General features: G+C 47.9%; 1 protein-coding gene across 4 annotated transcripts in view; it reads left to right on the top strand.

The window, feature by feature from the left end:
- The window catches only part of PAX3 (paired box 3), a 120,129-nt gene that overhangs the window by 5,325 nt on the left and 89,176 nt on the right, over positions 1-25,628 (top strand). For 2 of the 4 annotated variants that reach the window (XM_078665977.1, XM_078665978.1), the window contains exons 1-4: positions 15,194-15,465; positions 16,873-17,108; positions 19,526-19,655; positions 22,557-22,715. In XM_078665977.1, coding sequence (XP_078522103.1) covers positions 15,381-15,465; positions 16,873-17,108; positions 19,526-19,655; positions 22,557-22,715 — 610 coding nt within the window. In that variant the 5' untranslated portion in view covers positions 15,194-15,380. Of the gene's footprint in view, positions 1-15,193; positions 15,466-16,872; positions 17,109-19,525; positions 19,656-22,556; positions 22,716-25,628 lie in introns of those variants that run through there. The other 2 variants (XM_078665980.1, XM_078665979.1) reach the window with 2 other exon arrangements.

The raw sequence follows: 25,628 nt of genomic DNA on the forward strand, positions 1-25,628 counted from the left end.
GCCATTCAGGCTTCCCAGGCCCTAAGAAACGTGGCTCACTTCAGTGATGCAACTGCAGGTGGGATCCCGAGGTACCTGTCACTGACCCAGGTCCAGGGGGGGGGGGCGGCTCACCTCACCATTTGATCTTGCCAAGGTCGAAGGGGTTGGTGCTAAACCCCCTGCTTAAAAGTGACGTGAAATCTATTGGAGGGCACACGTGAGGAGACATCAGCATGTCTAGCGCACTTCTTAGCGTTATTTGTACAGGTTACACAAAATGGCGGGAAACTGCCTTTTACCCCGTCAATCAGCTAAAACTTTCTATAAACTACATGTGCTTTAAAATTATGTGGTGTAGCGTCAGGCGTTGAACCACAGACACTTTTCTCGCCAGTGGCAGAGCACTTTCCCCAAAACACTTTCCCTGAGCGTGTTTGCTTTTATTTATTTGTTGAGCACCTGCTCGGGGATGCTGTGCGGAGCTTTATCAAAGACGCCGGGCGGCCCCTTGTTTATGGACACGCCGTGCTCCGAGGACACTTTTATTTTGTAAACACCGGCCAGTCACCCCAGACGGCCGGGGTGACTTTTTAACCCCTGCGTGTCTGCGCCGAGTCTCTGCCTGAGTCACGGCTCCCCCCGCGCCCTTTTAAACTGATATTCCTGCGAATCAATTAGATCTGCAGATTACATTTCATAGGGATCCGCGCGTTAATCTCGCTCTCTCTGCCCCTCTCTTGCTGCCCCCACCCCGGGCCGGGCTAGTGTTTCTGGAGGGAGCCCTTTAAATCCATCAATCTCGGCCTCCCGGGCTCGGAGGGCGGCCGGGCTGAGGGGACGGGGCCCTGGGAGACCGCGGGCTGCTGCGGGTGTCACGTCTGGGGCCAGGGCAGGCCGGAAGCGGGAGCCGCCAGTCTGTCAGCACCGGCTCAGCCCCGGCAGCATTAAAGGGTGCATCCTTTTATTGGCGGCGCACAGACAGACAGCCGACGGACCATGCTCTTCAATGGTGAGAGAAAGTACCTGCTCTTCCGCACCCCTCGTTTCTAGCTCACAGAGGCCATTGCAAGCATGTATATACTTTAGCACTTTGCATATAATAGACCTGGCCTCCTCCATACCTCAATGCATATTTAAATGTTTTACCCATCGAATAAACGTACAATGTTGATTGCGTGTATGTTTAGAGAGTGCCTGTTTCTACCTACATAACGGATTTTTTCATTTGAAAATATTCATCCCTCAAACCCCAATAATATATTGTGTATATACAAAGTTTACCTGTGTGAGAAAGTTTACGTTTTTTTCATATTTAATAATCTTTACTTTTGTAACATAGTATCGTTTCACCACCATATGTATTTATATGGTCTTAAGTTACGCTTGTGACGTTTTTATAAAATGCCAATGCTTTCAGAGCGCTTCTGCTTCTATGGGTATGTCGTATAAGCGTGCATTGTATACACTTTTCTTAAAAATGTACGCATGAGGTATTCAACAAATTATTTCTATGACTACGTATGTTTTAATCAGAGCCATATAGCATTCATTTTGTATCACTTGGCATGTCATAGGCATATAGTATCGAAGTCATACTTTAAGGCTGTAAGTGAGTTATTACATTTAAAATTATTTTTCTTACTTATAACATGCTTGTGAATGGATTTTGCTTATGCAGCGATCTTTTAAATATTGCTGTTGTGAAATGCGTTTGCTTGTGCAGTGCGCTCTGAAAGTCCTATTATTGCAGAGGGTTGGGGTCGTGCGATGGTAGTGTCCCAGGGGCGGGGCGCTCTCGCATTAGCACCTGCGCTGCCCCCCGCCTCAGCACGGCCTGCTGGTCCTCCATGTGTTTACTGCTTCCCTGTAAAGTTTATGAGATGCTGCGGGTGCTCGAGGGGAGCGCGGGATGGCAGAGATTTGTCGGGATCGTGGAGCGGGGGCTGAGACGGCGCTGCTCCCGCGGCCTCAGATGGGCCCCACTGTTACAACTTTCAACACTTCAAAGCGCCCTGACATATAATACAGTGTTCGGCGCATTTAATGATTCCAGTACCGTTTTATTTCTCTCTCGGACGGCTACATCTGTTAACCATTACACGGCAACTGTTCACTTCCTTCCTTCTGCCCTACTCGGTCCAGCAAGCCAACTTCCTTCCTTCCTTCCTTTCCTTCCTTTCCTTCCTTCCTTCCTACCTCCCTTCCTTTCTTCCTTTCTTCCTTCCTTCCTTCCTCCCTTCCTTTCTTTCTTCCTTCCTTCCTTCCTTCCTTCCTTCCTTCCTTCCTTCCTTCCTTCCTCCCTCCCTTTCTTCCTTCCTTCCTCCCTTTCTTCCTTTCTTCCTTCATTCCTTCCTTCCTCCCTACTCGGTCCAGCAAACTTCCTTCCTTCCTTCCTTCCTTCCTTCCTTCCTTCCTTCCTTCCTTCCTCCCTTCCTTTCTTCCTTTCTTCCTTCCTTCCTTCCTCCCTACTCGGTCCAGCAAACCAAGTTCCTTCCTTTCCTTCCTTTCCTTCCTTCCTTCCTTCCTTCCTTCCTTCTGCCCTACTCGGTCCAGCAAACCAACTTCCTTCCTTCCTTCCTCCCTCCCTTTCTTCCTTTCTTCCTTTCTTCCTTCCTTCCTTCCTTCCTCCCTACTCGGTCCAGCAAACCAAGTTCCTTCCTTTCCTTCCTTTCCTTCCTTCCTTCCTTCCTTCCTTCCTTCTGCCCTACTCGGTCCAGCAAACCAAGTTCCTTCCTTTCCTTCCTTTCCTTCCTTCCTTCCTTCCTTCTGCCCTACTCGGTCCAGCAAACCAAGTTCCTTCCTTTCCTTCCTTCCTTCATTCCTTCTGCCCTACTCGGTCCAGCAAACCAAGTTCCTTCCTTCCTCCCTCCCTCCCATCCTCCCTTCCTTCCTGCCTTCCTCCCACTCTTCCTTCTTTTCATCCACTCATTCATACATCCTTCCTTGTTCCCTTCCTCACTCCCCCTTCTTTCATTACTTCTTTTCTCTTACTACTCCATCTCCCCATATCTTCCTTTTCCATCCTCCCCCATTCAATCCCACAATTACTTCTCCCTCCATCCCATTTTCCTCTCTTTTTCCCATTCTTCCATCCTGCTCCTACCTGCCAATCCCTCCTTCCCCCATCCCATCCTTCGATTTCACCTTTCTCGTTTCCCCTCTTGTCTCCATCTCTTACCTCCTCCACAGTTCTTGTTGTGGGTTGTACTCACACCTACACTCAGTCTGCTGCAGAAGCGACAGTTGTCAGCTACGTGTGGCAGAGGCTGCCCTGTGGACGCCCATTGGTGGATGGATAAACTGACATTTACAAACAGCTCACAAGCGACTCCACAACAAGTGATGATAAATAGCACAATATGAGCGGGGTGGACGAACCTCGCATCTGCGGATTCCGTGTGGAGATTCGTCTGAATGAATTTCGGTAACATTTCTAAGCGCTTTTACCATTTTTCCTCACAAAGGCACAGAAGTCCCCTGGGAAATCCGTGGGCCTCGTCGCCATGATGGCATGTGGAGAGGCACCGGGACAGATGGGCCTGCCAGCTGCCGCAGATACCACTAAATACTTGTTGAGCTGGAACCGTCCATAACATCGTGTTTGAACGCTTCGCAAAGAATAGTATACATCAAATTGTAATGTTATTTTGAAATGCGTATTTATAATGTTCATATGGACAAGTTCTAAAGCCACCAAAACGCGGGTCGTCCGGTAATACCAATAGCATGATTTGCCATTCCTTATTCTGCTCCCAAATGCTTTAATGTATATATTGTAATTGTGTTTAAGCTGGCTGGCTGACGGTACCCACTTATTAACAGTAGAGAAAAATATAAATTGCCTTTAAAAGAGCTTGGCATAAATGGAAAATCTGGTGCACTAATCCCCGAGTTTAAAGAATAAAAACTTACTACATAATGTGTTTCCACGTCACAAATGTCTGACTGGGACAGATTGTCGGACTGGGCTTTTTTGGAGAGATCACCTTGGAAGAAGGTGGCTGGGTTCATTATTCGTGCGTTTAATGATAAACGCTCTTTAGCTCAACCAGGCTTCTTTCTTTTTGTTTTGCATCACGTGTGTTGCACCTTAAGTACGTTATGAACTATTCCTAAATGACACAACAACACAAAGGCATGTTCAGCTATTAGGAATCGTGTACGAGCATAATGTCTAAAGGTGGGAACAATATATTCATAAACCCCGACCCCTCCCAAAAAACGTGTACAATCTATTGCAATACACTGTGTACATGGATATGACGTATTCATTCAATGTTTGCAACATTCTGCCACGAAATGTGCAGACTGACGAAGGGGCACCAGGTAGCACCCCTTTCACTGAGGGGGGGGGGGGTGTTTAGATAATTGCAGCTACCATTGGTGCAGTGGCACCGGTGGCCACTGAGCCCTCATAATTGCTGCAGTTTGCTATCCGGGAGGGCCATGTTCCTTGATTGCACCAGTGCCAGAGGCACCCTTGCTGCTCTACTGCAGCTAAAGACGCGTGTACACAACATCCCAGAATCCTCAGCGGGGCAGGGGGTGTTACACTGTTTAACCATCAGTGAGTGGGGCGCGTGCAGTCCACACCGGGCACTCCCGGACTATCCCGGAGTGACAGAGCCCTTGAGGAGGACACCTCGGGAACGTGGGCAAGGGGAGAGATATTTAAAACTCTCCAGTTTTCACCTTGGAACCTGTTGCCTTTGTGCATCTAGCCCTGTCGAGCAACAGTTGTGAGTTATACACTGCTTGTATTCTCAGCCATAAGTAGCGCCGAAAAGCAACGAGTGGCGCTTTCCATTCTGGGAACTGAAGGCAGTTCTGTAAAAAAACATGTTCGAAGCAGGCCCCGGTGGGGGCGAGCGCAGGCAGCCTGTCTCTGGGAGGTGTCTTTGTTTAGAGAGTGCCCCATCCCCAGGAACTTATTGAAAGAATAAGCCCGAGCGGTGTAAATTAATCAACAGTTTTTCAAAGACGTTTGGTAGCACTTCCAGGGTGGTTCAAGGGAACCTAACAGGCCCCTTCAGCCGGGGAAAATACAAGTGTGCCTCCATGGCAAGTCTGGCGAGGGAGGGACGGACTGACGGACGGGTGGATTCTCCTTTACCTGACATGCAGGTTGGAGGGAGGAAGCTGCTAACTTCCCCTCACCCATGCAGGCCCTGGAAACAATGTTTGGCTCTGTTACAGCTGCTTTAGATGCAACTTTTCGCCAATCACACGCGCAGACGCCCAAATCTACCTGGAGCGGAGCTTTGCGGCACCCGTAGCCCCTGCGGACATCCCTGGGTAGGGTCAGAGCCGTCCCACAGATGCTCCTTCTGTTACGATTCACCCTTTCCGCCTTATGCTGTGTTCTGTTTCTTATGGGTGATGCAATAGATAGATAGATAGATAGATAGATAGATAGATAGATAGATAGATAGATAGATAGATAGATAGATAGATAGATAGATAGACGGTCAGACAGACACACAGATAGATAGACAGACAGACAGACAGACAGATAGATAGATAGATAGATAGATAGATAGATAGATAGATAGATAGATAGATAGATAGATAGATAGATAGATAGATAGACGGTCAGACAGACAGACAGACAGGCACAGACAGACAGATAGATAGATAGATAGATAGATAGATAGATAGATAGATAGATAGATAGATAGATAGATAGATAGATAGAGTTCGTGTCAATTGAAAAAGCAATCACTGATTTCGGGCTTGTCTTCATTTTTAATTCGCAGGGAGAGCAGAACGCACATTTCAGTGCACATTTCTAGGCGCTATTAAAGTATAAATATAACAGCAGTGGCATCTGCTCTGTGCATCTGTACCCGCGCCAGCGCCTGTATTGGTAACCCCAGCAGCGCTGCTGGCACCAATAGCAACACACACAACCGCAGTAGCGATAACGTTCACGATAGTAGTAATAATAAGTATCCTCACAGTCTAACACTGGTATCTTAAAATGCATCTTTATTAGGCTGGGAAAGGCCCGAAACCCAGCACGGTCCCATCCGTAAAAGGGCCTCTCTCGAAGTGTGTTGCGTGTTCCTCGGTGTTAATCCCTGGCAGGCAGTTGAAGTTAGATTGCTTGGAGGGGCCGGACAGACGTTATTGCGTGTTGGGGGTTCGGGGGTGGGGGGCACCCGTGGTGGCTGCTTGTTCGAAAAGAGCCGTGATTCGATGTTTCATAAATGGCATTTTGCTGGTGGCACGTGACCCCGGAAGGTGATAATTGAATTTCCCACAGAGCAGGAGTGCAGTCGTTTCTAATGGCTTATCAATAATTCCCGCGCTCACAGACCCCTCTCCGTTCCCATCTGATCCGCTGCAAGTGGTCCCTAATCCAATTAAAAGCGCACCTGGCCTGGGAGAGGCCTGTAATTAGCAGGAGCCTTTGGTCCCGGCTGCAGCAGCGGCGTGAAGCCACCGTGAGAGCTGAGAGGCCGGGTGTGCGCACGTATGGGCGACCACTGAGCCCTCACCCACCCTGCCTGCGCTGAGAGGCCGGGTGTGCGCACGTATGGGCGCCCACTCACCCCTCACCCATCCTGCCAGTGCCGAGAGGCCGGGTATGGGCTCCCTACTCAGTCCCCACCTATCCTGTCACAGAGCCCACGTGTGTGAATGGGCCCCGCTCCCTCGACATTTTGATTGGACACAGAGACCGAGTATGGGTACCCTGTCCTCACCACATTCTGCCAGAGATGCCGGGTATGGGCCCCGCCCCTCCATATTCTGTCTGGATTGAGAGGCCAGGTATGGGCACTCTACCCCCTCAACATTCGGTCTGGACTGAGAGGCCAGGTATGGGCACCTTGCTCCCTCCGCCTTCTGTCTGGACTAAGAGGCCGTGTATGGGCACCCCGCCCCCCTCCCACTTTCTGTCTGGGCTGAGAGGCCGGGTATGGGCACCCCGCCCCCACCTTCTGTGTGGACTAAGAGGCCGGGTACGCCTGCCAGCAGTAACCTCCACCCCCTTTCCTCCACCTAAGCTCTGAGCTCGGTATGTGCACCAACATTCAACACTGCCCTTCTAAGCTAACTGGACGGGGCCCCAGAGACGTTTTAATACTTTGGCAATATGGGGAATTACCCAGAACCCCTATCTTCCAATACCCCCCCCCCCCCTCCCCACACGTGACTCTGGCTCATTCTGTGTATTTTTGTATCTCAATTTTGAACGTGCAATTAAACAACATAGGGCCTGATATAGCAAAGAATAGGCAATACATTTCAAAGGGATTCCAAACACGGGACCCACAAAATATGTGTTGCACTGTCCCTCAAAATCCTTAAAATGGCTCTGGTCGGGGATGCGCACCAGCGCCTCCCTTCCCCACCCTACAATACAATCTGTCTCAGCTGAGAGGCCAGGTATGGGCACCAACCCCCCACGTCTGAGTAGAGAAGTCGAATTGGTTCTTGACCCACTCAGCCCTTCCACTGAGCTGGAAGGTCATACATGGGCACCAGCGGCCCCCACTACACATCCGGGCTCAGAGAGAGCGCATGCGCATCAGTCCCCACTGATGGGCAACAGTCGTGTATGGGCACCATCAACCCAGGGCATCTGAGCAGAGAGGCCGGGTACTTTACACCTACCTTCGTCGGAGTGAACAGAAGCCAGGCATGGGCATTAATCCGTGTATGCGGAGGTCGAGTGTGAATGACACAGCCCCCCCATCACCCCCCCCCCCCACACACACACACACACCTTATCTCTGTGTGACCAGAGGCCGGGCATGGTTTTCATCGTCCCTCGGTTTCATGAAGTTCCGAATCTGCTTCGGATCCTCTATGACAATTAACTTCCCTCGAAGCGCTATCTGTGGAGCGAGGGAGGGGGAAATGTGTCTCATACATGTTCTGTGCATCTTTTACACACAAACAACCCCAGTGGACATAAAGTGGACACAGATCGTATGATTTCATGAAACTTTTGTAGTTACATATATTGTGCCCATTGTCACAGTTCTATCACTTTGGGCTCTTTGATACCCAAAAAAGATGGTCGTCCTGGAACAGAGTGAACATTGCAAATTAAAGTGGGAGAGAGGGGGCGTGAGGGGCACGTGGCAGAGTGTGAGAGTCTGGGTGACGGGAGAAGGAAAAGAGAACATGTGGATAGTGAGAGGCAAGGATAGTAAACATGGAGTGCGTAAAGATGGGGCCGGATGAACAGAGGGCAGAAGTTTTCTTAAAACAACTTCAGAGGGTGGAGTCAGATAGAGTGATATGGCGGGATGAGGACAAGGATGTTTAATTTGGGGGGGTTCGCTATCTCCCGAGCATCCGCACAGTGGGGCAGGACCTTGAAAGAGCCATTCTAAGACAGAAACCGCCAGTATGGTCGATCTTTCTACCTCTAGTGTGTGCAGGCGCCCCCTTATTTCGTCTTCTCCCCCCATCCATCCATTTCCTGCAGGGGGATTGGTTGGCTGAGGAAGAGGCAGGAGAGTGTCTGCTCGGCCCCCTCGGTTCCCGAAGTGTCCTGGCTTGTGGTAGGCTGGCAGCCTCGGGGTTCCACGGAGCGTGCCAAGGGGCAGGCCCTGGCACTATTCAAGCCAGGAGGACCCGGTCTGTCCCTGGAGGTCTTCACCCCGAACTGGTTGTGTTTCTTTTCTGTGTGGCTGTTCCGGGGCCCCAGATCTCTGTGCCAGGGCTGTGGGCCCATCTCAGGTGCCCCTGCAGTACGCATGCGATAGAACTTAATCTCTCCGTGTCTACCCAAAAAAAAGAATGTGTAATGTAACTGGTGCTCATGTTTAGCGCTCCAATACCTTAGGGTCGAGTTCGCGCTATATAAATCTGCCCCCCCCCACCAAAAAAAATGATAGAATTATGCCCGTTTCAGTGCAGGTTCATTAGGGCGGGGGGGGGGGGGGGGGGGGGGAGTACAGCGGCAATACGTTGCCAACTGGCAAAGCCTAGTCCTGGAATGAAGGTGGATGGCAGCAAAGACAGTTGTGAAGCTTACTAATTCGGGCACTCATTCAAACGCACGCGCACAGGCGCGCACACGCACTTTCGCGGACTAGACCCAAACTGTGTACCCCGCAGAGGGTCTGCCTCTGCGAGGGGGCACGTGAAGGGCAGCAAACCATGGGCCATCAAGGAGCCGTCCTGCCGCATAACATACATGCACATGACCTGCCACACATGTAGCCACCGAGATCACCCTCTCTTTCAGGAGCCCTGCCACTCGGTGGCTCCCACATACACGCGCGTGCGCACCCACGCACACTTTACATGGATGGAGCCAGACAAGCTCTCGACGAAACTGGAATGTAGAAGAGATAGATACCGAGGCCAGGGGCCTCCAGGGGCCGGACACGCGCACTCATGTGCACACATGTGGACGTGTGCACACAAGGACACAACCACACCCTGTTGTGCACACGACCGCATCCGGTGCGAGGGCTAGGACAGTTAATGGGGGTTAGGTAGCCAGGCGCTCGAACTCCTGTGCACACATGTGGAGGCGTGCACACAAACATATCCTGCTGCAGGCGCAGCGGCTGGGACAGCTACTGAGGCCTGGGCTTATGTAGGCTAGGCTTTTCAACTCCTGTGCACACATGTGGAGGCGTGCACACATATCCTGCTCCACGTGCGGCGGCTGGGACAGTTACTGAGGCCTGGGCGTGTGTAGATCAGACAGTTATGGACGCAAACGAGCACGCTTGTGCAGACCCCACAGAGGCACATGTGCACACATAGGCCCAGAACAGTCCACCTATGCAGGTGCAGGGTGAGGATAGTCGCCGGGGCTCGACACGAGTCCAAGAGGGCAGCAAGCCAGGTTGTGAGACCAGGGCCCCTCTGGAGGCCAGGCGCCCCCATAAACAAGCACACAATGCGCAGAGTTTATAGACACCTATGCACACCACCAGCCCCCATTCGTTTACACAGGCCCCCTCTCACACACACACACGCAGTCCCACACCTCCTGCACCCTCTGCGAGGGGCTTGCGATCAGGCCGGTATGACGTCATTAGACAGACATCCGAACCCACCCAAACCAGGTCTGTTTTTGCACACCTTTCCCGCCTTTCTTTTACACCCTTTCCCTTACCCTCGTATTACTGTGATATGAAACTGAGATTGAGAAAGCAGTCTGTAAATTCAGTCACTCGGTCTCCTTTGAATGGAAAAGTAAAATGTGTTTGACACTAATCCATCCATCTTTAAGTAGTTTTTAAATATCTGTTCATTATCAGCTGGGTATGTTTGTGGGGGAGGTCCTTAGCTCCCGACATTATATTAAATCGTGATGTCTTATTGATGCAATGTGTTTATAATCTGAATAAATGTATATGTTAATTAATCACGAAATACACCCTCTGTACAAGGTGCCATCTCCCAACACGTCAAACAGCACAACAAAGGCGTGGGATGTGTACCCAGTGCACGGCGTGTATTGGTTGTGTTTGGTGCGCGTGCACAATGTAAAGGTCCACAGAGTACAGATCTCACACTGCACCTGGACACAGAGGCTGCCACGAGCCGTGGGCATCCCGGGTGCCAGCCTACGCTCCCATCCTTGTGCCCACAGGTGTCCTTACTGAGATATCCAACCCTACACTAACTATTCATCCATACAATTGGGTCTAAAATTTGCAATATTTCAATTTCCCAATTGTCAACTAAATGAATAAGTTCCCACAGCCACACATAGCGCTTATTCTGTAGCGGCCCAGGAGATAACAACCGTGGCTGTGAGGACACTGCTCCCTGAAGTCTTCTTGTGAACTTTACGAACGCTTCACGCTGGCAAGGCACCTCGGTGAATTCACTGCGAACCGCTGACACACAGTGTGATCTGCGCGTAAGGGTTCGCGTCGCGGCAAGGACGCCTTTGCTGTCCATCCTTCCGAGGTCCATAGATTCAGTACCTACCATAAGAGGGGGAATAACAGCACATGCTATTTGTAGCGCTTAGAGGCGGAGGGCATGCTATAAGAATTCCAAGTAGCTATAATAAAAGACGCTTAATTCGGTGAAGCCACTCGTTTAGACGATGTGGCGCGTTCGGAGGACCATGTTTGGGTTAATAAATGACCCCCCCACCCCCCAAAAAAAATATAGATGTTGTAGTAGCACAGTTCGTACATACATATTTATTTCGCAGTCTATATTCATAGCACCTCTCTTAAGGAAGGACCCCCAACTTTCCAGAGTGTCTTTGCTCTGTTCCAGCGCTCTCTTCTGGGTCCGATCCGTGGACCGGGCCTGCAGCCCACCGCCAAGGGCTGCGCAGGAAACACCGCCGCTGGCCCGCCATGGGGTGTGCGGGGATTACCGCCGGCGGTAATTGGAAGATGGCGGTAACAGGCCACGCACCTCAAACGGAGGAGAAGGCTTCTCTCGGGGATGTCCAGTCTTCGGGCCATTTTTATTCAGTTGTGGCTGGGACTCAGGAGTCACAAACAGAACAGTACAAACCACAATGTCGAGTTTCCAGAAGATTGAGCTGGTGGGGTGGCGCGATGTAGGATGGACTATAAAATGCTGGGAAAAGGTGGCAAGGTGGACCTATACAAAGACAAGGAACACAGAATGAATAAAGGCGTACACAAATACACGCACACCACTCATACAGGAAGACAGCACTGAAGATAAGTGTGTGTGTGTCTATATATGCGCAAATCTGAACCTAAAAACAGACAAGCAAACCAGGCATTACATGAAGTGATTCAAAGATAGAAAAGTAAATAGACAGCACATACATAATAAAGTCACGCACAGCTAAACATATAAACACATCTAAAAGTAAATGCATGCATATAACTACAAGTGTTATATATATTTAAAGACATACTCACTAACGTATGCACATAAATCTATAATACACAAGGGAGTACATATATTTGGAAACAGATCATAACATTGCAATAAATAGAAATATACACAGCCAAAAATACGTACATATACAATATACCAGAGCGTGAGTACGCGCATATAAACGCAAAGAATGGAAAATGAAGTAAATGTAGACACTTGATTGAAAACATAATCTGTACACATAAAACATAATAATTAATGGAAGAGCCGACTACGTATGCAGATAAATAAACACCTGGGTATCTTCATGTACACCTAGTTAAATCAGCGTTAAATACAGAACATGCTTACATGATCAACACGTTAATACTAATGCGTGTGCCAATCCCTAGCGAGGCACACAAACACGCAATGACCTTATATATATAGAGAGAGACAGAGCTGGGTATTGGAGTAATGAATATATACATCAACACACGTGCCCACATAAAGCATGCATTAGGGAATATGCCCCCGCATGCGCACATAAACATATAATGGATACATAATTAAATGCATGCCTACTCGTTAACGTAAAGATAATATGCAAAAGCCGAATAAATAAATAAACAAACGGATGCGACGAAGACCCCTTTGGGTCTGTGACTCAGCCAAAAAGTGTGTGTCTTTTTTTCAGTTCGGGTCGTTTAAGTCTACACATGAATCCGGGTCGCTCGCAGTGAGTTCGGCGGAGTCGGACAGCACCTGCCAGGGGCGAGGGGGGATGCCCAGGCGGGCAGGGTGTTTGCAAACATCCGCCACCGGTTGCGTTCACGAAGTATTCCAGGTTTTGCTTCTAACTTTCGATTATTTTTATTTACACCCTGGTTCTGATTGACATGTAAATTGGGGAACCCGACTCGAAACCTTCCGAAGATGGATTTAGAATGTGGATTTCGAATTTGAGTCGGAAAGTAGGTTTCGACAGCTTGGATTCTGTATTTTTTTTTTTTACATGAAGCCTTTGGGAGTACGCCTTGCATCCATCTATCCATGCCTAGCCATCAACCCACGCAACCCGTCCATCCGTCCACCATCCATCCATTCATTCATTTATCCACCTCACTCACTAGTTTTAGCATGTTTATCTGGATGGTTGGGACATTACAATGATTGTTTACTTTATATTTTAACTTAGATTGAGAAGTTTTCCAGAGCTGCATAGCGCCTCGTACGGCGTGACAGCACAAACGCATTTAGCGCTACTTAAAAAAGTGCACGGGTGAACAATTACTTACAAAAACTTTTGACACATTCAGTTAGAAGACAGTAGTAAGCCCATCTCCGCTGCGATTCGAAATATAAATAAACCGGGTAAGGGGACGACCTGCTGTCCGAATATTTCTCACATTCTCGTGCAATATTCTAAACCAATTTAACGCAGGCTCAGTTTAAAAACGCCGGCTTTCGGGAGCACCGCGGGAGGGGGCTTGCGTCAGGAAAAGTGGGCGGTGCGTGTCCAAATTCAGACAGAACTGAAGGGTTTTTTGCACGAGTACAAACGACGCAGAGAAGTCGAGAAGCGACATAATGGTAAAAGTAAGGACGGAGCTCCTTGTAATGAGACACAGTTGGCCCGCAGGGAGGCTGGTGGGTGGATTTCGAGCACCTGCATAGGCAGGTTTGGCCTCAAAACCTAGGATGCAAATCTTCCAAGGGACCGAGATCCTGTCGGAAGTATTTGGCAGAGGAACCTCAGCCCACATTTACGCGGGTCTCCCTATAGCGCCTCTCAACAGCCCCCCCCCCTTCAAGCCACAAGTTCTCTATCCACAGTCAGTCGAAGGGAGCTCAGCTCACCTATATTTCCACCCCAGGCCCCGAATGGGTTAAGTTAAGAGTTCGCCAGCGATGGGCGCGACCTTGTCAAAACCTTGGGGTTCACGAACTAGCGCCTATATGGCTGGTGGTTGAGCATAGCGCGAAAGATGGCGGACAAGAACATAGAATTACATTTTTTGTAAAATTGCCACACCAGTATCTCGTCATACCCCGGCATAGCAGAAAATATACCTCTAATATGAAAAAAAAAAAAGAAACCATGACGATTTTGCGGCGTTAGGCCGATGCATCATTATTTTCCGATGGGCTCATTTTGATATATTGGGGTTTAAAGGTCCCGCGACTTACAGCGTTCTCTCTCCTCTAATGCACCTTCTTTCCTCCTAATATTTTCGGAGCCGGGACGGGAGCAGCGGCTTTAAAAAATTCAAACCTCGTTTGGGGGGAGGGGGCCGGCAGAAGTGGAGAGGGGTGCTTTGAGCTCAGAACCCCATTGTCCCCCCATTTCAAAGGGGGAACCTGCCCGCTGCTCGTCCTTTTGATTGATGACGCTGGTGAATAAGTGGGGAGCGCGGAGTGACAGTCCCTGAATGGCCCCCTTGCAAATAAAGAGGCCCGTGGAAGGCGCTGGGGAGTGCGAAGGAGACGGGCTCGCTGGCACTCACCAAGCGCCTAGATAAAGGCGGCCGGCACAATAGCACCTTCTCTGGGGGGACAGACAGCCTTTACAGCACTCCTGGCGTCGTATCCTGCTGGGGGGAGCCTGCCCTCTCCTCGTCAGCCCCTCGGCCGCTTTTCTTTTCCTCCCCCAGCAGTTTACTTTGAAAGCAACAATAAATTCCTGAAGACGGGCGCTGAATAACAACACCGCGCTCTGAAAGACAGAGGGGGGAATATACATAGTTTGCTCTGTCCTCCTCCAGATCAGAGGGCAGGAAAGTCGCCGAGCTGGGGGGACAGCGCCCCGCGCATCTCCCACGCGCGGGTGCTCTAAGGAGCAAGAGTGAAAGTAGCAGAGACAACATCAGGAAAGTAGGAAAGTGACTCCCCAGTGGGCGGGAAATATTAGGAGAAATGTCTCCTGTCCGCAGCATCACTTAAAAAAAGAAATATTATCCAGAGGAAAGAAATCAGGCATGTCCCAAATAAGTATGTTTCAGACTTCTAGATGCCCCGGAAGCTGTATTAAGCAAATGAAAAAAAATCAGAGAGTGGCGGGAGCATCTTTCATTTAAGGGGGACCCCTCTCAAGTGGCTCTTCGTCGCCGTCTCCCCAGCCCTTCTGAAGAGCAAGGGGTCTGGGTCACACTTCTGCACTGAAGCCACAATTGTCAGGATGAGGAGGCAAAGTGTGAGCCCTCAGCCAATCAGCGGCCGCCCTCTGCAGACGGGACAGTCTCCCGGCCGACCAATCAGGAGCCGGCAGCCCCGAGGAAGCTCAGAGTGGAAGGACTAATAAATGCTCCGGAGCGGAGCCCCCGCTCACTCTGCACCAACCACGTCAGGACGTCCGCCCCGCGCCCCCGCCGCTCCAACCCCCCCCGGACCGAGCAGGACACTCACAGCGCCTAGAGCCGTACTGGGAGCAGCATCTACCCGCCTGGAAACGCCTTCGGTTCCTCCCGCGCTGGGACAGGGGCATCGTGCTCACAGGAGGAGATCCCGCGTCCTCTGCACCCGTGGGTACCCCTGGGATTGGCACCAGGAACTTTTCTGTGGAAAAAAAAGTGGGGGGGCGCACCTGGACTTCACCTCTGGGGTCAGCGTAGCGAGCGATGAGCTGCCTGTCTGGTGCTGTCCCGAGAATGATGCGCCCGGCCCCCGGACAGAGCTACCCCCGCAGCGGATTCCCCCTGGAAGGTAAGAAGGAAGGCAGCTCGGACACTCTGCAGCGGAGACCAATGCACGAAACTGCCCACCGGACATTATAGGGGAAAACAAGTTGAGACAGAAAAAAATGAAAAAAAAGTTTAAATATTTCAGAAAAAGAAAAAATAAGAATGCGCATCAACTTTGTGCCCACAAAAAATTCACTCGCGTAAATGCGGCCTGTGTCGTGCCAGCGGATTTGATATCGAGTTTATCTGTTTACACACATACTTTTTTTGTAGAGGGGTCCCTCACACACGGCACAGCGGACACCACCTGTGTGTAATTAATGGATTTGGACACCGGGCACTGACCGTTCTCTTTCTAACTATGCCTCAGAATTGAACTGTTTCGTTTTCACAAACAGATCAGCGTGTTTTGTAAACAAATCACCACTTGACCTAATCGCAGTGCCGTTTGCCACGTCTAATTAATTGTTTTTGATACACAACCCCACAGGGGAGGGGCGGGCACAGGAGGGTTTAAGGTAACAACACATGCTTGCGGGAAGTTAGTTCAGCTCCCGGGGAACTTTGTTAAAACTCTAGAGCAGCGTAAAGTTGAATTTTAGACTTCCGCGTCTATCTAAATAAGGATAAAAGTCTCCGTAAAATAAACACCTTGAAATATGTAAATCGTGTACACACAGGTGGTCAGATGGGTGACCAGACGGTGACGCGGTAAATATAGTGCACGTGACTGACATTGTTTACCAACAGCTCTCAATTTACACTCACCCACGGGTGATATCTTTTTCGCAGTTCGTCTTTTATTTCTGGCTCCATGTAAGTTTCACTTTTTGTTTCTATCGTTCTATTATATATACATTTATAGACAATTTACACCGGTTAAACTACAGGTGGATTTCAAAACATCCAGCCGATGTGACCTGGTTTCATAATCTTGAACTATCGAAGCTGCTTTACGTACACTAAAAAAAAAAAGTTTTGTTGATATTTTGCGCGTGATTTCTTTATATTTATCATCATAAGCCCTGGCCTTTTTATTTTTGAATTCCAATCCCGTGGTGTAATTTAGAAACAAACCAGACTGTCTACGAAATATTTCTCTCGGTTATTTTCAATATTCTGCAGCAGGTAAAAGCGACACATCTCGCCGCGAAAATAAGTAAGGCGCGCCTCGTGTAAGAAGTTTCACTTTGTTTAGAGTGCGCGCGTACTGAGTAAAGCTCTTTTGACCTCTGGCGCACAGCTATATTTACATTACTGATGTACATAAACTTAAGCTCTGACTGAAAGACAACACTTCTAAACTCGTTTTTCTGCAGCTCTTCGAGCATTCGGGCTGTGTATATGTGCCACTTGTCATTGCTGGCTGATTTGAGTAAAAGTTTGCAGTTTGTGAAAAGGTCTAACGCGTGTTTGGCGTTCTCTGCAGTGTCCACACCTCTGGGCCAGGGCCGCGTCAACCAGCTGGGAGGAGTGTTCATCAATGGCCGGCCGCTGCCCAACCACATCAGGCACAAGATTGTGGAGATGGCCCACCACGGCATCCGGCCCTGCGTCATCTCACGCCAGCTGCGGGTCTCTCACGGCTGCGTCTCCAAGATCCTGTGCCGCTACCAGGAGACCGGCTCCATCCGGCCCGGGGCCATCGGCGGCAGCAAGCCCAAGGTGAGCACCTCCGCCCCGGGGCGGGCAAGCTGAGGGGTGGGTGGGGGAGAGGGGCAGCTGGGTCCTGGTGGGCACGTCAAACTCAGAGCACACCGAGGGGGCCGGAGACTCTAGGTGGGTACGTCCACCTGAGGCATGGTGCGGGCACACTGATGGGGCTGGTGGAGAGGGGAAGCGGGCACAAGTTGAGCACAACAATCTTGCGCACAACGCTGGCACACTAGGGGGGCTGGTGGAGAGAGGGGTAGTGTGTCCAAACCTCGCACCTCCACATTGGGGCCCGGTGCTGCCAAAGAGAGGGACGGGAGGCCCAAGGGGGGCACCTTCACCTCCAGCACTGGCACACCGGAGACGGGGCAGCGGGCCTCCTGCTGCGGCACTGAGGCTGTGCCACCGGCACTCTGAGGGGGATGGAGTCCACAAGGGGCAGCAATTCCAAGGTGACCACCTCCTCCCATGTGAGGAGACAGGGCAGCGAGCACAAGGTGCATCCCTCCACGCTGGGACCTAAAATGAGGACTGTTGTTCAGGGCCTCTGGAATTATGAGATTGTGTGGCACTGCGCTTTTCGCGTATTTATATATTTGCCACATTTGTCACATAATTCATTATTTGCTGCATAATCTGCACATTTTAACAACAATAACGTCTATAGCTCAAAGGGTTCAAAAGTTATTAAAAACTCAGCAACAGATGTTGCTGCATAGAGTAAGGCCCATTTAAAAAGTTCACGGGTCACCTTTCTGTTGCTTATTGCTACATGTGGGTGTTAAAATGAGGTGCATAGACAGTGGTAAGATGTGTAGACATGGCAACATATTACTAGCAAAAAATGTGCCACATTACGCTCCAGAATTTGCATTTTATGGCTGCAGAATTTACTCATCCCTTCTGCGTAATTTGGCCCTGCCCTTCCGCATAATTCTAGTGACTGTGGATTTAGTGTAGAAGTGAGAGCTGGCCAGGATGACCCCTGATCCACCTGTGCACGGTGTGCGCCCTGCGGACACACCGAGAGTAGGCCAAGGGTAAAGCCCTCGCCTTTGAGAAGTTGTAGGCCCACCACTGGCACAGTGTCGAGCCCAGAGCGGAGGGAAGGCCCTAGCCTCTGCATCCGTGACTGTGCACCCAGATGGCACTGTGGGGCCTGCAGGCCACAGGGAGGACGGATAACACCTCCACCCTTCCACACTGATGGGGCTGGGGTGGGCTAGCACTAAAATTGAGTATCACTGAGGCGGCAGGTGGACTGTGGTTGATGAGCAGGTGGACTGTGTTTGATGGTCAGTGCTATACCTGAATCGGGGTACTATCCAGCCTGAGTGTGAGGGTGGGTCTGTACTCACTCTGGGAGCAGATCTAACAAGGGCTCTTATGGCATGCATGTACTGTATTAATATACGCAAAGTTATCCTATGTGAATAATGATGGTTATCTACATCATTCATTTGTATGTGTAAAAAGAAGCATTAATGACGACAGGATCTATCTATCTATCGTTACTTGTAATATCTTCATGGTGTGAATGTAATTCAGATTTTAAAAGGCACTTTTAGAAACACATTTTTTAGGAGTGCATACATTGGGGGTGTTTTATATGATTTACCAACTCCATGGTGAGGCCTTTTCCTTTTTTGAATCACTGCGGAGTGTTAGTGAGAGCTCTCTACTAGATCCCGAACACACTTTGTTTTTCCATTCTGTCAGCGAGTTTTGGGGGCGTGTAATTAAACGAGCAATCGCTTGTCTAGAACGTCTTTTTCGGTGATTATATCACTTGTTTCTTTTGGTTTGAACTAAAGTTCTATTTACATTGAATCTGATTTACACCTGAGCACATTTAATTGTGTTAAATTTAAGGTTGCTTTATTTTTCTCACGAGATTCTAAATTCTGGAGGGTGATTTTAGCGTTTGAATTCAACATGTATGATTTTACCACAATTTGTAATTCCCTTTTTCTACAACTCTCCCTCCCTCAGTGCTGCTTGGATATAGGACGTTGTACGAAAAGTATAGTTTTCTAGCGTATGGAATATGCCATTGTATTATAATTTAACAAGAGTGTTAAAACTGACATTTTGTCATGAATGGAAGAGCAACTTTGGGGCTCTAGGTGATAATATAACTTGCTTAAGTGGACTATTTGGGCTTAGTGGAATCTCACAAGTTTGGATTCGTCATTCAGCCGATAATACTGAAAAAAATACACACGGCAGTTAAATGTGACGTGGGCTTATACATTCATTATATACACGTGTTAACGGGTACACTTTCCAAAATGTATACTTAGGTGTGTTCTACTAATGATGATGCTTAACTTAGCTTTGATTTTTAGCGCCAAGCATTGCTTAGTCAAGCACTATATTCTTTTCCTGAAACCAACCACACTTTTCTCGTCTCCCCCACCAAACTGAAGCAGGTGACCACGCCGGATGTGGAGAAAAAAATTGAGGAGTACAAGCGAGAGAACCCGGGCATGTTCAGCTGGGAGATCCGAGACAAGCTGCTGAAAGACGGAGTCTGCGACCGGAACAGCGTCCCCTCAGGTACCTTCCTCACTTCGACCCCCAGCTGCCCCAATCACACATTACCCATGAACACGCGAGAGGATGCTACCCAAAGCTCCCCGGGCCATGCACTAACAACCCATTAATGCATCACACACTAACCTACAGGCCCACTTCCTTTTCTGGCGCGCTATGTAGGGGGTCAGGCAACCAGGCAAGCCTGGAGTTTTGCGTATTTTGTCTGCGCGCTCAGAGCTCCTTCCAGTGGCTTCGAGGGGCTGTCGCTGCTTCGCGAGAGCATATTTTCTTGGAACGCTGGCCGCTGCAGATTCATAAATGTGGCTTGCATTTGCCTCCTAATTTCTGCTTTCGGGGACTGTAGTGCGCCTTTAATCACAAAAAGGCAGCGGAGCGCTGTTTCCCGACTGAGCGGAGACATTCCAGGGTATGGAACCGCTTAGGGGCGCGCGGGAGGAGGGCACCGCTGGTGGGTCCAGCGCCTGTGTGTGCAGCCCGAGAGAGCGTCTGCTCTCACCCCTCCAAGTGATCTGTGGAGCGCACTCTTTTCACCATTATCACGTGAAGTGCATCTCTGACCCACGCCGGACCCCGCGGTCCTGGTGTGGGACAGTCCAACTCTGCGCCGCCTATTGCATCAGTTTAAATCCAAATGAGCTTTAGTTTGGAAATCTGTCAGGTGATATTCCATTGTAGTGATGGTCGATGTTTGGCAGGAAGTTAGCCACCAAAACAGATCATCCATAGCCACAAAGATTTTAAACATGTCTTTGCAGGCGGGGGAGCACCCATAGTATATAGGTTGTATTGTGACAGTGTGGTATGCAATTTTCGAATGTTGAAATAAATTCTTGCTCCGCAGATTATTTCTGGGCTAACATTTTAGATCTAAGATCTTTTTCCATTCATCCATCCATTCATCCATCCATCCATTCATCTGTACAGCCATCAATCCACATATATTGCTTACCCCTTTGGATCCAACACAACTTGGCATACAATACTCAAACTCACCCACTCCTTAAAAATCACCAAAGTGTTTCTCATTTTTGGGGGGGACGACGGGGGGGATTTGGTAAAAAAGGTGTTACATTATATCACACCCTTAATAACACAGGACTGAATGTTCTGTGTAAAAAATAGTGTAACCTTCGCATGAGCTGATATGGGGATATATATTACTAGATTCACAAAACTAGTTTAAATGAGTAATCTTCTGGGAACTCAGGAATAAGAATCATTATTTTCCAGTTACAGAGAATTTTTAGTGAAGCAGGCCCATTGGTAGTCCATTTCACAACCAATACAAATGTATGTATTGACGTATTTAGACATACACATCAGATATATGTGTGCGTTTATACTCTCCAACAAGCAGATGCATGTGTGCACACACTATATATATATATATTTATATATATATATATACACACACATATATATAATATATATAGCATGCATGCACACACACACACTATATATACACACACACACATAGAAATATTCAATTGCCAGCATGTAATATGCTATTCCACCAGCACCAAAACACAAGCTTCCAAAATCATGCACTGGGAGAAAACCACTCTAAATAGGCCTCCTGACCATCACCAGATTTCCACTATAAAGTCATCATAACATGCAAATTGTGAGACACTTACCAGTGTTTTCACAGGTCGGTTACACTAAACTGTGGTAATAACATGGACGTTGACCTGCATTGCAGTAATAATTATGAGTGTGCATTTAAAACGACATTTTCTTAAATAACGTGTTATTGGAACACATTTATTTCTTTTACATCATACACAGACACATATATTTATGCCATGGCAGTGAAAATAAAGTGGCTTAATCGCATGTTATTTCAAGCAACTGAACTAATAAACACACATTCAAACATTTATTACTGTAGGCACAGGTATCATTCCAATTTACGGCCACAGTACAGCAATACTCATATGAGAAAAACAAGATTTCTGCCTCGCAGATGTCATGTAACATACTTTACACAGGGGAAACAATTTTCCTAATAGTCACATGGTCTCTTCAATTTGATTTTATCTTACTACACGAAGTTAAACCTTTGCACCCTCGGTTTCTTTAAATATATTTTCTTAATACAAGTGAATATGAAAACATGTCCGGTCATAAACCATATATGCTAATGTGCAGTGTGTAATATTCTAATTATTATCATTGGTGAATGAAGGGTGGGCATCATGACTCCCTCCAGGCTATGCCTCTCCTGAGTCTTGGGCACCCCAATATATATAATTTATATTTTAAATTGTAATTTATTTGACCAATGCCTTTGCATGAAAAGATTGGGAAAGACGTGCCATCAGGGGCAAAAAGGACAGTTATTTATGTGCATGGTGGTATCATGTTCTCACTGAACGGGCACATTTCAGGGGGTTTGAATTTTGATGTGTGCCACTCTCATAAGTAAATGCACTTTTTGCATCAGAGAATAACTTCGTCCGTCTTTTTTTTCCGAAGGAGCAGGCATCTGTACACTTTTGGGTGTGATATATATATACACACACATACACACACACACACACACACACACATATATATATATATATATATATTATGTAGTAAATTGACATAAATATATAGCGGGTCACTTGCAGCGCATAAGCGTACACATATGATAGTAGGCCTAAATTTGTTCCTTATTAAATGTGCCCTGGCATTCCTCCTAACTGTTGTCTGTAGTGCAGGTGGGGATGTGTGCATCCACAGTAATGTGTGCTCTGTGTGATGTTGAGTTGGGGGAGGGGCCTCTGCATGCGGTGTCTGCGCTGAGGGAGCCACAGAAGGGCAGAGCCCCTGCTAGGGCATCCCTGAGACACCGCCTCCACCCTCCCCTGTTTCCAGCCAGTGTTATAACGGCCTCTCCTTTCTCTCTGTTTGAAGTGAGCTCTATCAGTCGTATATTGAGAAGTAAGTTTGGGAGAGGGGAAGATGATGATGATGATGAGGAGGAGGACGAGGAGGCAGAGAATGAAAGGAAGGAAATGGAAGAGAGCGAGAAGAAGACCAAGCACAGCATCGATGGCATCCTTAGAGAAAGAGGTACTGTAAGGCCCCTCCCCTCACCTCCCAACCCTGACCTGGTGACTTGTATATTTCCTAGTCAAAGCTGGCCCGTCCATCTCTGTGCCAAGGAGTGGGGGGCGATGTGTGTCAGAAGAGGGCCCCTGCAGGCAGATACCCCTGAAAAACGCAACAAGGGCCAGACTCTGCCACAACCAGTGCGAATACAAAACAAAACAAGTTCAATTGGCAACACTGACATTTCAAATTACTATAAAAGCTGGGTTGTACAAAGCAGGGATGTTCAGCATAGGTCAAGCATGGGTCCTTATTTCCAAGATATCCATTGTCTATGTGAATGAGTTTCAATGCAGATCCAATGCATGTACATATATGTTAAGTGGTTATCCAGAAAATGTACATTGGGTCCTGCCTTCTAGGAGCTACATTGGTAAACCGGTGTTTACAATGTACAGACCATTCATAGGCTAAAGCATGTCAGGAAACGCCCCCTATTTACAGGAGGGCCCTCAAACCCCTTAGTGTACACAGATGATAAGGGACCAGGGGCAGAATGTAGACAGACACCCCAGAGGGGACTAGTTCTTTGTGACCCCCATCGTGATTTTCCCACCCTCCACCAAGCCTTGGCCGCGCGCTCTCAGCCACTTCCTTTTTGGAGAAAGTGTGCCGGAAGTGTCCTGCCCTCACTAGGTGTTTACTACGGGGCAGTAAACTATCCGAGAGAGGTGTGAGGGCAGTGAAACCGCAGCAGATAAGATCAAAGGGGCTTCCGATTGAAATCTGTCCCTCCTCGAGACCCGTTAAACGCACCGCTGCTTCCTCATTGAGGTGGGGGGAGGAGACTGAGAGGTGGGAGTTCTGATTGCGTGCTTAGTGCAGGCTGTTGCTCACTCCTACCGTCATAAAAATCACAGTGACACTCACACTGCAGGGGAGGTTTGTTACCTAACAATTCTCTGTTTTGGTTTTCAATTGTGTGATTCAGCAGTCATTTTATTCTTGCAATGTTTGTTTGAAACTCGTTCGAGTAACGTGGAAAACACTCTCGTCGCCAAAAACGAATTGAATGACGTAATAGTTTTCATGTGGCGCACATTTTGATCTAACAGTTACGATAATTGTAAATGCTTGCTTTATCTACTGTGGTAGTTCATTGATTTGGACAAATTCAAATGATACTTGAAAACAACATATTAAATACATTTAAATTTTGCAAGTGTTTCACGTACTATATATGTGTGTGTATATATATATATATATATATATATATATATCGTGCACTTTATCCATTTGCCGAAAACAGCTACAAAAATACAGACTAAAACATGGCATTTCAATCTTTATGAACCAGTAATTGCCATATAACTGCATACACCAACGTTCATTAACACTTTAACTTACTCAGTGTGTTGCAAAAGGAATAAAACCACAACAGACATGCTTACCTGTTGACTACACTCCAGTGAATTTACTTTGCATTTAACGCAAATAAACGCCCAACATCCATGAAATACTTTCCCACCGTTAATTCGCCACCCTTTGAAAAACACAATAAAAGCTACCTGTCTTATATAGTGCTTAGTGTCGCAACAGGTTGAATTTTCTACGAGGTGTGAAGAGCAGTCATTGCTGTTAGTCAACTTGAATGTGCTTTCTTTATCGACCTTGTAAGGATGAAATGCTGAGCGCTGAATAAAACTAGTTGCATACAGGTTACACACATATGCCAGCTGTAAGCTCTTAAATGAAGCATGTTGTTGTTAATGAGCCACAGTAAGAGATTTTAATTGCTTGCCTGCCTTTTTTTTTAAACACACACTTGTTTAAACCAACACTGATGTCTCGATTTGTTTGCATCAGGCTGGTAAATTCGTGGCCCAACGCTGTTGTTTATTTGAGTTTCCACTTTAGGCCTTAACTGCATTAAAATAAATGGAACGAGCAGAAGGGCTCATTTAGCATGAAAGATAAACAGTGCTCCCAACAATTTCCTTGAAGCTTTTAGAACCCTCAAGGATGGTGTGTGTACGGGTGTAAATGCCACAGCGCCCAGAGGGCCCAAGTGTGCTGGTAAATGCTGAGACCCAGCAGTGGCCTGCGGAGGAAGGCAGTGGCTCAACAATGTCCCAAATGGGCTGGTCAAACATTTGTACAACTTCTCCAGCTTTTACAAAGAAGGCCTTCTCTACACAATCCACACTTGGAGATGAACTTGGCGAACAAAGAGGCCGGAGTCCATTGAGACTCACACTTTAGCTTTGCCTGGACAAAGCTTCAGCTAGCAGCAGCTTGATGTGAACAAAAGGAGGCAAGCTTTTTATAATTCAAGGAGAAAAGAAGAGAAAACAGCTGCACAAAGGGCCCTGGGAGGACATTATGGGCCTGCAATGAGGGATGAATTATTCAATGAGCCCCAAAAGGCGCGCTTCTCCACACTTTTATGGACTCTCCACCGTGGAAAAGTTGCAGTTTTCACCTACAGAATGTATCTGGCGGGTTTTTTGCAGCCTGCTGATGCTGCGAGCCTTTCAGAGGGCCAGACCACCCCATTAGTTTAAACTGCAGCATCATCTGTCTGGGAGAAAGCACACTGCTGGATTAAACAACTTAAAGTCATCTCTGTTTACTGTGCCTTTCACACAATAGGGAGCCCCAACAGCAACAAAAAAAAACACAAAAAATAAAATAAAAAAAGAGAACACAAAGCAACAAAAACAAACGAAATCCAAGAGTAAATAGATACATTTTTGTAACGTTATAAGTAGATGAAAAAACGCCACAAATAAGTTCTCTGTCAAACCTTTGTGTGCTGGGCTTCTACAGAAGCCAGCTGAACCCTAAATAATGTGGCTGGCTATTTAAAGACAAAAGGCTGTAATTGATAGAATCATGAGGCCTTCTTTGTTGTTTTTTCCTTGGAGCGTGTTA

The sequence above is a fragment of the Lissotriton helveticus genome, chromosome 11 (genome assembly GCF_964261635.1).
Source record: "Lissotriton helveticus chromosome 11, aLisHel1.1, whole genome shotgun sequence".
Lineage (NCBI taxonomy): Eukaryota > Metazoa > Chordata > Amphibia > Caudata > Salamandridae > Lissotriton > Lissotriton helveticus.